Raw genomic sequence first — 14231 nt, 5'->3', positions numbered from 1 at the left:
AATGCCCCCCATATATATTAGGTTATATTGCTGATAACTGTAGGAAAAAAATGGACGGCACATCTAAAACTCACACATTGATCTATTGTGGCTAAGCAAAAATCAGCAAAACTGACCCGAAGGTTCTTATTTTAAAGGGAACCTGTCACCCCCAAAATTGACGGTGAGCTAAGCCCAACGGCATCAGGAGCTTATCCACAGCATTCTGTAATGCTGTAGATAAGCCCCCGATGTATCCTGAAAGATGAGAAAAAGAGGTTAGATTATACTCTCCTGGGCGGGCGGTCCGATCCGATGGGTGTTGCGGTCCGGTCCGACGACTCCTATCTTCATCAGATGACGTCCTCTTCTGGTCTTCACGCTGCTGCTCCGGCGCAGGCGTAGTTTGTCTGCACTGTTGAGGGCAGAGCAAAGTACTGCAGCGCGCAGGTGTCGGGAAAGGTCAGAGAGGCCCAGCGCACTGCAGTACTTTGCTCTGCCCTCAACAGTGTAGACAAACTACGCCAGCGCCGGAGCCGCAGCGTGAAGACCAGAAGAGGACGTCATCTGATGAAGATAGGGGGCACCGGACCGAGACACCCATCAGACCGCAACACCCATCGGACCGGACCGGGACTTTCCCTGGGTGAGTATAATATAACCTCTTTTTCTCATCTTTTAGGATACATCGGGGCTTATCTACAGCATTCCAGAATGCCGTAGATAAGCCCCTGATGCTGGGGGGCTTACCTCACCCTCGATTTTGGGGGTGACAGGTTCCCTTTAAGATTCTGATCATGATCAATGTGTATGTATGAAGCAGAACGCCATGACACCCTAACATTAATGGTTTGGCGCCTAGTTGTGGTATCTTTTGGTGCTGGTCACATCAGCAGTGGGAGCTACCCAGACACCCCACAGCACCCAAGCTGCCAGGCAGAAGCCCCCAATGCTCCAGGTAACACTACTCCACATAACCACAGCCATAAATCTAGTATATTGGGCCAAACCAGATGATCAGAAAGGAGTTGATTTACTATCTTTAGGTGCATTCGTTCTCATTCCCAACAGATGATGTTGGGGTACAGAAGGATTAGGCAGTGTGAATTCAAACATCCAACCCTTTTGTATTATGGGAAATATGCCGCTATTAGACCCAACTCGAAGCAGCTTTCTCCTCTTGGCCAAACCAAGTAGTCGGGTGTGGGATGTTGGAAGAGATAACTGATGACTGACAACTAGCACATTAGTATATACATATACTTCATTGATCATTGTCAAATAAATTAAACTTATCACAGACATTTTACAAAGCAATGGTACAAACTTTACATATTTACATAACTTAATGAGAGTTTTCAACTCACCCAAATGCATAAACATCTGCAGCCTTTGAAAAAGGAAGTTTATCTTCATCTTTGCCCGGGGCCATTTCGCGAACGATTTCAGGGGCCAAAAAACACAACCAATCATGGCTTAACTTCAACTCATTCTCACGCCTGGCCAAAAAAGCAGCAGAAAAAATCTCCAATCAGTAAAAGACACTACCAGCAAAACATTTTCTAAAAATAATTGTGTCTAAAATGAATATATCAGAAAACTGACAGAAGAAAACAGCACTCCAAAAAAGTCAAATACTAGAGATTTATTTCACCCAAGTCTGATACACATGCGCTATGTTTCAGCTCTTTATCAAGCTTCATAGTGGCACTATTGAAAAGCTTGGGTGAAATAAACCACTGCAGTATTTGATTTTATGAGTGCTACTTTTGTCTGTCCATTTTTCGATAGAATAGATATATCCATCTTAGATACAAAAATGTGCTTTCGTCTTTCCATTTGCTATTATATCATGGGCTTGGGTCGGCCTCATGAAAGCCTGCTCCCATCATCTATGAGTGACTGTATGGAAGTGCTGCTCCCCTCCTTCTAGTTTTTGATTTCCAGCTTTTCATATGGTCCTACCTTCCCTCTTGTACAACTCCTGATATTCCAAAGAGACCAAAGTCTGTGATTATCACTTTGCCATTTTCATAGAAAACATTCTTTGATTTTAAATCTTTGTGCACAATGCCTTTGGCATGTAGGTAACCCATACCCTGAAAAAAATGAAAAAGCAAAACGAAATAAACCAGAATATATTGAAAATGTATACATAAAATGAGGGGCCTGACTGAAATCTTGCAGCAGGTTTAGTTCCATACACACAACGGGTAAGACAAACATATTGACTTAATGGTAAGTTTCTTCTAGTTTTTATTAAAGGGAATCTGTCAGTAGGATCAACCCTCCTGAGAAGTATGGACATGTAGGTATTGTAAGATGAATAAAATGATACCTTTATATCTGTGATCACATGTCTTATTCCAGAGTAATCTAGATTCTTCTTATATATAAATGGGCTGATAAGATCTATGGGCCGGACAAAGATCTCAATGAGAATCTGCCCCCAGAGCTTATTAGAAATAAATGGGGGAGTTCCCAGTGTGAGACATGTAATGACTGATAGTCTGCTCTCATAATCACACACAGCTCTGCAGTGAGATCAGAACTAACACTGTACAGAAGATAACACCGTACGACAGAGCCAACACCATACAGCAGAAGTGAAGTTTGTCTCATTACAAAAACATTTGAAACTGTAATCCTCTCATAGTGCTTCAGCTTTCATTTCAAATGCAGTCACTGTAGGAGGAAGGGAAGAACAGCAGAGCTGTCAGCTCTATGAGAAGACAACTACAAATGAGCATGTTGTGTTTTTATTGAGATAAGGTTTAGCTCTGCTGTACTGTGTTGGTTATAAACAAGCACAGCTGTGCAGCAGAGCTCCCATCACTATGAGAGGATAAGAGCTGCTACAATTGTTTGTAATGAGACAAAGCTCACTTCTCCTGTACTGCGTTAGCTCTGATCTCATTGCAGAGCTGAGTATGATTATGAGAGCAAGGTGTCAGGCATTACATGTCTCACACTGGTAACACTCCCTTTTATTTAGAATAAGATCTGGAGGTTGAATCTCAAACAGATCAGTGTCCGGCCCAGTGTCCTGAATAGCTCATTTACATCTAAGGAAAATATGGATTTCTCTGGAATAAGACATTGGATCGCAGGTATCAAGGTATCATTTTATTCAACTCTCTAGGACCTACATGCCCATGTAGATGGCTTAGGAGTGTTTGATCCTACTGACAAAGCTGCCTTAAACTAGTTCTAATATCTTCCATTTCTTAGCTATTACTTGCAAGGACTGTGCTAGAAATATGCTTACTACCATCGCGCAATATTATTTAAAGTAGTAAATTCACAATACTTTTCTACACATACAGTACAGACCAAAAGTTTGGACACACCTTCTCATTTAAAGATTTTTCTGTATTTTCATGACTATGAAAATTGTACATTCACACTGAAGGCATCAAAACTATGAACTAACACATGTGGAATTATATACTTAACAAAAAAGTGTGAAACAACTGAAATTATGTCATATTCTAGGTTCTTCAAAGTAGCCACCTTTTGCTTTGATGACTGCTTTGCACACTCTTGGCATTCTCTTGATAAGCATCAAGAGGTAGTCACCGGGAATGGTCTACCAACAATCTTGAAGGAGATCCCAAAGATGCTTAGCACTTGTTGTCCCTTTTGCCTTCACTCTGCGGTCCAGCTCACCCCAAACCACCTTGAATGGGTTCAGATCTGGTGACTGTGGAGGCCAGGTCATCTGGCGTAGCACGCCATCACTCTCCTTCTTGGTCAAATAACACTTACACAGCCTGGAGGTGTGTTTGGTTTTGTCATTGTCCTGTAGAAAAATAAATGCTGGTCCAACTAAACGCAAACCGGATGGAATAGCAGACCGCTGCAAGATGCTGTGGTAGCCATGCTGGTTCAGTATGCCTTCAATTTTGAATAAATCCCCAACAGTGTCACCAGCAAAGCACCCCCACACCATCACACCTCCTCCTCCATGCTTCAAGATGGGAACTAGGCATGTAGAGTCCATCTGTTCACCTTTTCTGCGTCGCACAAAGACACAGTGGTTGGAACCAAAGATCTCAAATTTGGACTCATCAAACCAAAGCACAGATTTCCACTGGTCTAATGTCCATTCCTTGTGTTTTTCAGCCTAAACAAGTCTCTTCTGCTTGTTACCTGTCCTTAGCAGTGGTTTCCTAGCAGCTATTTTACCATGAAGGCCTGCTGCACAAAGTCTCCTCTTAACAGTTGTAGAGATGTGTCTGCTGCTAGAACTCTGTGTGGCATTGACCTGGTCTCTAATCTGAGCTGCTGTTAACCTGCGATTTCTGAGGTTGGTGACTCGGATAAACTTATCCTCGGAAGCAGAGGTGACTCTTGGTCTTCCTTTCCTGGGGCGGTCCTCATGTGAGCCAGTTTCTTTGTAGCGCTTGAGGTTTTTGCCACTGCACTTGGGGACACTTTCAAAGTTTGCCCAATTTTTGTGACTGACTGACCTTCATTTCTTAAAGTAATGATGGCCACTCGTTTTTCTTTACTTAGCTGCTTTTTTCTTGCCATAATACAAATTCTAACAGTCTATTCAGTAGGACTATCAGCTGTGTATCCACCAGACTTCTGCACAACACAACTGATGGTCCCAACCCCATTTATAAGGCAAGAAATCCCACTTATTAAACCTGACAGGGCACACCTGTGAAGTGAAAACCATTCCCGGAGACTACCTCTTGAAGCTCATCAAGAGAATGCCAAGAGGGTGCAAAGCAGTCATCAAAGCAAAAGGTGGCTACTTTGAAGAACCTAGAATATAAGACATAATTTCAGTTGTTTCACAGCTTTTTGTTAAGTAAATAATTCCACATGTGTTAATTTATAGTTTTGATGCCTTCAGTGTGAATGTACAATTGTCATAGTCATGAAATTACAGACACATCTTTAAATGAGAAGGTGTGTCCAAAATTTTGGTCTGTACTGTAAATGTCGAGTAACATAGTGACCTAAACATTTTACATGAACTGATCTGAATTTGGAAAACACATAGCTTTAAGTCACATAAAACATTTGTCACTTGCCCTTTGATACAACAAACTAATGCCCACAATGACTGTATGGGAGGAAAGTAAATAGGCTTATATAGCACAATCAAGTTTATGGCATTTTTATCACATATTATGGAGGGTAAATGTCCAAACCTACCATATCATAAATATAATGGTGCTATGTCTTACCGTATAACTTCTTAAAGTCCTTTTATAAAACATGGAGTTTGGACAGTCATATTTATATTACACAGCAACAGATGTAGAATAGATGATATAAAGCAGAACTCTGTAAATGGCTTTCACAGGGTCAAAAGAGGCCAGTTTTTGTTCTTACTTTATTTCCACTGCTTATTTATTTTAGTTATGACATGGTTGTAATGATTTGGACCTTTTTTTAGTGCTAATTCTTATGCTCTTTACCAAAGGCACATTTTTTCACAGGATTCTTTGGGGGCCTCATTCAGACTTCAGTTTTACTTGTATGCAAAAAAATGAAGCTTGGTGTCAACAGCGTTTGGTCAATGCATGACCACATTATTATATATAAAATCAGAACTTTATTAAATAATTATAAATCAATAGTATCACAGTAACAACATAAATACTGTAGTGAGTGCTGTACGCACTCCACAAGAACAAGCGAGAAAGCGATCACGCGAAACGCGCGTCCAGGGGAGCCACGTCAGGAGGGGGAACCCTTTTCAAGCATCCATTATGGGTAAGCCTAATTCAATGATTGGTGCCTGTTTGGCATCAGAGCCCTGTATTAGATGGGATTAGGATACCGCAAGGACCCTGTTTATCATACCGTTTGGGCTGGGCACCCTAATGGGCGAGAGAGTTTAGGGGCACATTTATCTATATGTGCTTCCCCCTAATGTACTTGGCTACTATTACGTCCCTTTGTTTGTTGCCTCCTTGTTCTTGTGGAGTGCGTACAGCACTCACTACAGTATTTATGTTGTTACTGTGATACTATTGATTTATAATTATTTAATAAAGTTCTGATTTTATATATAATAATGTGGTCATGGATGTTTATGCTCCACTTTTTCTTGTCAATCTTTGCCTGGAGCTATCCTTTTTTGCATACGCCTGGAGGGTGTGTAAAGGGAGCTAATGAGGTTTGCTCCCCAGTACTATCTATAGCGGTGCTTCAGTATTTCTCAATTAAATAGCGTTTGGTCAATGTGTCATGAGTATTTTTCACATGTGGAGAAATAAATTACAAAACTTGTCCTATCCTTTGCAATGTTAAATACAGACAGCAAACTGACCCATATACTTGTAATTGTGCCTTTCATCTGTGATACCCCCGTCCCCGCACAGTCCATGAGAAAACACAGACATGTGATCAGCCCCACAGACTATAATGGGTATATTCTGTATCCATTAAGAACACTGATAGAACACATACGTTTAAAAAGTATATCTAAATAAGGTCTTTGATTGCTCTGTATTATTATGCAGTCAACATCGCCACCATAGCAAAGACCATAAAGATGAGTATTAAACAAACAAGCCCATAGCTCTGAAACTATACACAGAATCTAAAAATAAAAAAAGGAATACTGAGGTGAGCAGCAAGAATAAAATAAGAAGAAAAACTGGCCATTATTACAAAAAACTTTTTTGATGGTGAGGGTGATCAATGTGTAGAACAGGCTGCCACAAGAGGTGGTGAGTTCTCCTTCAATGGAAGTCTGTCTGAGATGGTTTAGTGAATCCTGCATTGAGCAGGGGGTAGAACACGATGACACTGGAGGCCCCTTTCAGCTCTAACATTTTATGGCTATGATTTTTGACCTAGTGACAGTTGCATGGTGGGGCCTCCATGGATTGGACTTGTTTTTCCAGCACATACCAGATAGTTTCACATGTTTCTCATATCATTTCTTTAGAACTTTTGCAGTGTAGTAGGGACAATTATTCTTCTGAAGGAGACCACAGCCAGTAGTGTATACTGTTGCAATGAATGAGTGTACTTGATCTGTGGCAATGTTTATGTAGGTGCTACCTGTCAAAATTACATCAATATTAATGCCAAGGACCAAGGTTTTCTATTTGAACATTGTATTGTGTTGTACACGTGTTCAAGAAAATAGAGAAACTGACCATTTACCTTAATAATTTCTTGAGCAATCTGACGAGTTTTATTGATGTCTAGAGAGGCTTTAGGATCCCTCACAAATGCATGAAGTGTCCTTCCTTTGCAATAACTGAAACAAAATAGCACATGGTTCAAATAAATGTTAAAAAAAGTTACCGTCCAGACTTGCCATCCTTGGATTTGAAGAGGTCAAATTTAAAGGGGTATTGTCATGTTATTAAATTGTTTAAATTAGTTAGACAGAAAAATTACAATTACAATCTTATTTTCATGCTATCTGCTGTCATTCTCCTGCAATGAGAGCTTTTATCTTACCTAGTGTACAACTTGTTACAAGTGGATCAACAATTAGAGTCTGGCCAAGCATGTGCAGTAGCTACATTCCAGGCTGAGGAGGTTATCGCCTAAGATCCTAGTCAGCTCTCTACAGCCCATTGATTTCTATACAGGTTAGCTGCTCACCTCTTTCACCCTCCTTGTCAGGTCCTGAACTATCAATCCTAATCACTGCTCTTATTTTCTGAGTCATGTGCTTGCTCAAAAGCTCTGTTATCTATAAATGCAAATATAATGAGAACAGTGTACACTTCAGATCAAGCACTGACAGACCATTAATGCGTCACATTAGCATAAGTACAGCTCTAGGATGAAGGTACTGAACCAGAATTAGTACTCAAGTGTAGGCAACAAGGAGGTTTAAGAGGCTGGAAAGCTATGCTGATGAATTACTTAGGGTACTGTCACACAGTACCATTTTGATCGCTACGACGGTACGATCCGTGACGTTCTAGCGATATCGTTACGATATCGCAGTGTCTGACACGCAGCAGCGATCAGGGACCCTGCTGAGAATCGTACGTCGTAGCAGATCGTATGGAACTTTCTTTCGTCGCTTGATCACCCGCTGACATCGCTGGATCGTTGTGTGTGACAGCGATCCAGCGATGTGTTCGCTTGTAACCAGGGTAAACATCGGGTAACTAAGCGCAGGGCCGCGCTTAGTAACCCGATGTTTACCGTGGTTACCAGCGTAAACGTAAAAAAAACAAACAGTACATACTTACATTCCGGTGTCTGTCCCCGGCGTTCTGCTTCTCTGCACTGTGTGAGCGCCTGCCGGCCGGAAAGCGAGCACTGCGGTGACGTCTGACGTCACCGCTGTGCTTTCCGGCTATGGCGCTTACACAGTGGAGAGAAGCAGAACGCCGGGGACAGACACCGGAATGTAAGTATGTACTGTTTGGTTTTTTTACGTTTACGCTGGTAACCAGGGTAAACATCGGGTTACTAAGCGCGGCCCTGCGCTTAGTTACCCGATGTTTACCCTGGTTACCGGGGACTTCGGCATCGCTCCAGCGCCGTGATTGCAACGTGTGACCGCAGTCTACGACGCTGGAGCGATAATCATACGATCGCTGCGACGTCACGGATCGTGCCGTCGTAGCGATTAAAATGGTACTGTGTGACGGTACCCTTAGGCTAGGTTCACATAAGCATTTGAGTCCGCAGCGTATCATCCGCATGCGCAAACGCATTCTTAAGCAGCGTTTTTTATCCGCATCAGCTTCTGAATGACGGCAAAAAAAAAAAGCTGCATGTGCATGCGTTTGTATGCGTTTTTTGCCTGTGTTTGCGTTTTTTATGCGTATGCTTTCGATATTTCCAGGAGGGCATGTCTCAATCATTTCCTGGACATGCGCAGTCCGAATTATGCAAGCGCATTGAACGCTTGCGTACGCAAGGACATGCGTACCCATGTGCTCCCATAGACAGTAATGCGGTTTTTTTTAACACACTCATTCGCATGCGCATGCCTGCGCATATTTGTCGGATTTTTTACGCTTCCAAAAATACAACATGTTGCGTTCGCTGGACCCCGCCACACACCGCAAAACGACACATGCGTACACATCCGCCGGTGAATGCATGCAAACGCATGTCTCTGCGTACACCATGTTAAAGATATGTACGTAGGAAACATGTGGATGTATGCAGATGAAACGCTGCGTACACAGACGCAAATATGAAACCAGCCTTAGAACAAGTGACCGCCTTCTTCCTCTGAAAAAAAAGGATGGTGTGTAGGAAAGACAAGAAACCCAAGCTTCCAGCAGCCAAATGTTTTCAAAGGATTACATGGCTCCTAATCAAATGTAAAAGGTAATCTAGAGTGGGATACAGTTTTTCCATCATCATTATCAGCTGTGGCAAAGGGCTTCCTATATGCTGTCCTAATGCAAAATATGACATATGGAAACGGGGGTTGTGATTTATGTATTAACATTTGTAGTGTTTATCCTTTATAAATGAGTAGTGCTAGTTAGAATTTTACCAAAAAGATACAATCTAGGAACCGGTCATGTTGAAAATGATATCATATCTACACGAAGGATGTAAGGGTATGGGTCCACGTTCAGGATTGCATCAGGATTTGGTCAGGATTTTTCATCAGTATTTGTAAGCCAAAACCAGGAGTGGGTGATACATGCAGAAGTGGAGCATATGTTTCTATTATACTTTTCCTCTAATTGTTCCACTCCTGGTTTTGGCTTACAAATACTGATGGAAAATCCTGACCAAATCCTGATGCAATCCTGAACGTGGACACATACCCTTATAAAGCTGAACAGACTGGTAGAATTTTTTTCATGGGAAATGTTTAATTAAACCTTGCACTTTATTCATTGAAAAGTTTGGTGTTTGTATGCTTATGAGGGCAGTGGGTAGTCCTATTCATCGATGGACTGAATGAATGTTGCTATAGATATAGCTGTAAATCACTGTAGGACCGCCCACTGGACACATATGCATGCAAACATCAGGGATTTCAATTAATTAAATACTGAATCTTTTCACAGAAACCTGTATATCATTCTGTCCAGCCTCTTTTTCTCTATACAATGCTGCCCACAAATCAGTCAGAATGTACATTTAGTTCTACAACTTTACAGTTTTCCTTTAAAGTTATTGCTTCATATCATCCAATAATATTTGATACTTAATTTTTTGGGCATTTTGCGTACAATGACTCACCTTGTAATGATGGCCAAATGGGGAGGATGCATACATGCTCCCATGAACAACACCACATTCTCATGACGTGTCTGCCTGTAGTTCATCACCTCCTTCTTAAAAAGTTTCAAATGGTCTTGATTGTTGCCATCTATTTCCAGTAAACGAATTGCTACCTCCCCATGCCATCGGCCCCTGTACACTTTCCCCCATCTTCCCTGGCCAATAAGTTCCTCAAGTTCAATTTGTTCAAAGGGAATGTCCCATTCCTGTAAATAGACGCTGGTTTGGCTAGCCTTGCGGAAGATCATTCCCCTAAAAGTACCACTTGTGGACCTTGATGTTGGGAGCTCATCCAGTTCGTCATCATCATACTCTGGCTCAGATTTGTTGGCTTCTTGCTCCTCACCCTGTTAAAACAATGCATTTAACATTCAGAAAACATAAGATTTAATCATTTTAGCACCAGTGGCCTCACAACTTATGTCTTCATGGTTTATATGTTTCCCAGTATCACAAAACTTTATTCATATATCCATATACCATATGTATACATTTGTTTCCCCTATCCTATGTGAAGAAACGATTGCTTCCGGAGCAAAGTTTCATCCAATTGAAAAAAGAAAAACCCTAGTGGGAAAATGCCCATTTCTAGAGTGAAATGGAAGATTGACTAATTTCATTTACTGTCATGAAATCAGTCAAATGTACTTTTGGTTTTGACTTTACACAATAGCATCTCAGAATATACGGTACTTTTTTGTATGTGGAAAACAACAAAAAACATAGGGGCAGAACCTAATTAAAGTGAGCTACTGGCACAAAAAGTCAACTGTGATTTCAGTGGAAAATAAATACGGTACTTGCTTTTTTTTCCTGAACCATTTTAATCTGCTAAATGACAGAACATTAGTGCCCTCTAATATTTGATCTTCCAAATCAGCAGCTACTGTACCTCTGCTTCCTGCTCTTCCACCACATCTGTTTCCATATCGGCCTCAGCAGTACTGGAAAATATCGGAGGAGTTAGTGAGACTCAAAAGGCTGGGAATTAAAACGCACACACACAAAGGTATCTGCTAACTGTAACAATGATCAACCAATGACTTGCACCCATTCTCTTCTACACATGCTAAAAATATATCATGCACTTGGGAAAAAGAGGTCGCATATGGTTAATGGAACACAACAGTACCCTTGTGAACTGCCGAGATGTGTTGTCGCGAACATTAACCGTGATGAGCTCATTCTCGTGTGTGTCCTAGAAAAGGACAGTTGGATGGCAGAGTCCTATTCTTTCCAGTGATAGCATAGTTTTTGGGGCTGTTATATTCTCAGTATTTAATCCTTCCCCGTAGTACACCACCATGACGTGTCACTGTATCACATCTCCTGCTAAGAGGAGATCTGAATTGTTTCCAAAATGTTACCAGGAACAGGGAGTTTAGCACAACTGATCTCACAGGGGTTCTAGCAGTACGGGCTCAGCAATCAAACGTTTTTTACCCTTTTCCTGGGAAAAACCCTTTAAAGCTTGCACTAAAAATGTTGGTTGTGTAAGAACGAAATGCTTTTTTTGGACATACAGATTTTCCATACAGATTTTTCTTCATGAAAAAATATTAATGTTGCATGTACGTGTGTCTTTAATGTCATCTGAAACAAAACACGTGAGCACTGCTATTATGGTGCGCAGGTAGGTTCCCAAACCAAATGCATATAATTATAAAGAACCTGGCACTCAACTTGGATTAAGGTTTTTTTATTCTGTAGTACGGTCAAAACGTTTCGGCCTGGTATGGCCTTCGTCAGTAACGTACAGCAGATTAACTGAGCGTCCACTCAGTGGATATGATGGTCAAACACCCGGGCAGCACTTTTGACAGCGGTGGACACCGCGCATAGACCCGCACTCCATCAGCACTCTGACGTGCTCTCTACTTGCCAGTAAAGGCACTACCCAGATAATCATAGGACCATCATACTACAGAATAAAAAAACCTTAATCCAAGTTGAGTGCCAGGTTCTTTATAATTTAATGTCATCTGTCATGACAACAAAATGTCAAGAAAAGGAGGAAACTTGATTATCAGGAAAAAGAAAAGGTTGTGCAACATAACCATGCTCAGAACAGATGATACACAACAACTCCTACAGTGAATTCTCGGCAATCATGAGTTACTTAACACTCATGAGAAGTAAAACAATTCAGTGGTTAATCTATACATCCTCTATTGTCAAACCATACACATTGTTTCTCGCTGTAGTTTCCAACTTGGGGTACATGGATAGAGTTTAGGGGTCTGTACACCTTTCTAAAATGTCAGGGGCTGGCAAGAAATATATCTATAAAATATTAATATCTCTTACTATATACTATTTTACTATTTACAGTTGAAACCAGAAGTGTACATACACTATATAAAAAGACACATAGGCATGTTTTTTTAATATCTGACATGAAATCAGAATAAACCTTTCCTGTTTCAGGTCAATTAGGATTACCATAATTATTAATATTTGCCAAATGCCAGAATAATGAGAGAGATAATGTTTTAAGGCATTTTTATTACTTACTGCAGTCAAAAGTTTACATACACTATGATTACTATGCCTTTAAACAAATCTGGACCGCCCATATGTCATGTGTTTGGAAGCTGATAAGTTTTTTGGCAACATCTGAGTTAATTAAGAGACATACCTGTTGATGCATTTTAATGCGCACCTGAAACACGCTGCTTCTTTGTGTAGCATCATGGGAAAATCTCAAGAAATCAGCCAAGATATCAGGAAGAAAATTGTGGACTTGCACAAGTCTGGCTTATCCTTGGGTACAATTTAAAGATACCTGAATGTGCCTCGTTCACCTGTACAAACAATTATATGCAAGTGCAAACAAGATGGGAATGTCCATCCATCATACCGCTCTGGAAGGAGAATGGTTCTGTGTCCCAGAGATAAACGGACTTTGGTCCGACATGTGCATATATTAACCCAAGGACAAAAGCAATAGACCTTGTGAAGATGATGGCGGAAGCTGGTAAGATTGTGCCAATATCCACAGTGAAATGAGTACTGTATCAACATGGGCTGGAAGGCCACTCTGCAAGGAAGAAGCCATTACTCCAAAAGAAACATAAAAAAAGTCAGATTATTGTTTGCAAATGCACACAGGAACAAAGACCCTCATTTTTGGAGACATGTCCTGTGGTCTGATGAAACTAAAATTTAACTTTTGGGCATAATGACGTTAGGAGGAAAAAGGGAGAATCTTGGAAGCCTAAAGAAAACCATCTCAACTGAGAAACACGGGGGTGGCAGCACCATGTTGTGGGGTTGTTTTGCTGCAGGAGGGACTGGTGCATTTCCCAAAATAGAGGGCGTCATGAGAAAAGAAGATTATGTGGCAATACTGAAGCAACATCTCAAGGCATCAGCCAGGAAGTAAAAGCTTGGATGGAAATGGGTCTTCCAAATGTACAATGACACGAAGCATACTGCCAAAATGGTAACAAAGTGGCCAAAGGATAACAAAGTCAATGTTTTGGAGTGGTCATAACAAAGCCCTGCTCTCAATCCTATTGAAAATGTATGGGCAAAACTGAAAAGGCAGGTGAAAGCAAGGCGACCTATAAACCTGGATCAGTTACACCAGTTTTGTCAGGAGAAATGGGCCCAAATTCCAACCAACTATTGTGAGAGGCTTGTGGAAGGATATCCCAAATGTCTGACCCAAGTCATTCAGCTTAAGGGCAATGGTACCAAATACTAATGAAATGTATGTAAACTTTTGACTCTCCAGTAAGTAATAAAAATGCCATGAAACATTCTATCTCATTATTCTGGCATTTGGCAAATATTATTATGGTAATCCTAATTGACCTAAAACGGGAAAGGTTTATTCTGATTTCATGTCAGATATTGAGAAAAGCATACATATGTGTCTTTTCATATAGTGTATATAAACTTTTGGTTTCAACTGTAAATATGGCTACAAAATAATAATATCTCTTACTACGGTATTTTAGATGATAAATATAGCTATAGAATGTATAAACAAAAACAGCACACTGTAAGCGTTAGGATGTTAGTCTACGTTCACATTTGCGGTC

The 14231-nt window shown here is 40.8% G+C and overlaps 1 protein-coding gene across 3 annotated transcripts in view; it reads right to left on the bottom strand.

Moving 5' to 3' along the window:
- Positions 1–14231, bottom strand: part of KSR1 (kinase suppressor of ras 1) — a 260113-nt gene that overhangs the window by 17547 nt on the left and 228335 nt on the right. For all 3 annotated transcript variants that reach the window (XM_077296854.1, XM_077296853.1, XM_077296852.1), the window contains 5 exons: positions 11075–11126; positions 10141–10529; positions 7120–7216; positions 1945–2078; positions 1347–1478 (listed from right to left, as the gene is read on the bottom strand). In XM_077296854.1, the coding sequence (XP_077152969.1) occupies positions 1347–1478; positions 1945–2078; positions 7120–7216; positions 10141–10529; positions 11075–11126 (804 nt within the window). The remainder of the gene's footprint in view (positions 1–1346; positions 1479–1944; positions 2079–7119; positions 7217–10140; positions 10530–11074; positions 11127–14231) is intronic.

This window comes from Ranitomeya variabilis, chromosome 3 (genome assembly GCF_051348905.1).
Source record: "Ranitomeya variabilis isolate aRanVar5 chromosome 3, aRanVar5.hap1, whole genome shotgun sequence".
In the NCBI taxonomy this organism is placed as follows: Eukaryota; Metazoa; Chordata; class Amphibia; order Anura; family Dendrobatidae; genus Ranitomeya; species Ranitomeya variabilis.
The sequence above is the reverse complement of the archived record's forward strand: the minus strand, read 5'-3'. Positions and strand labels throughout refer to the sequence as shown.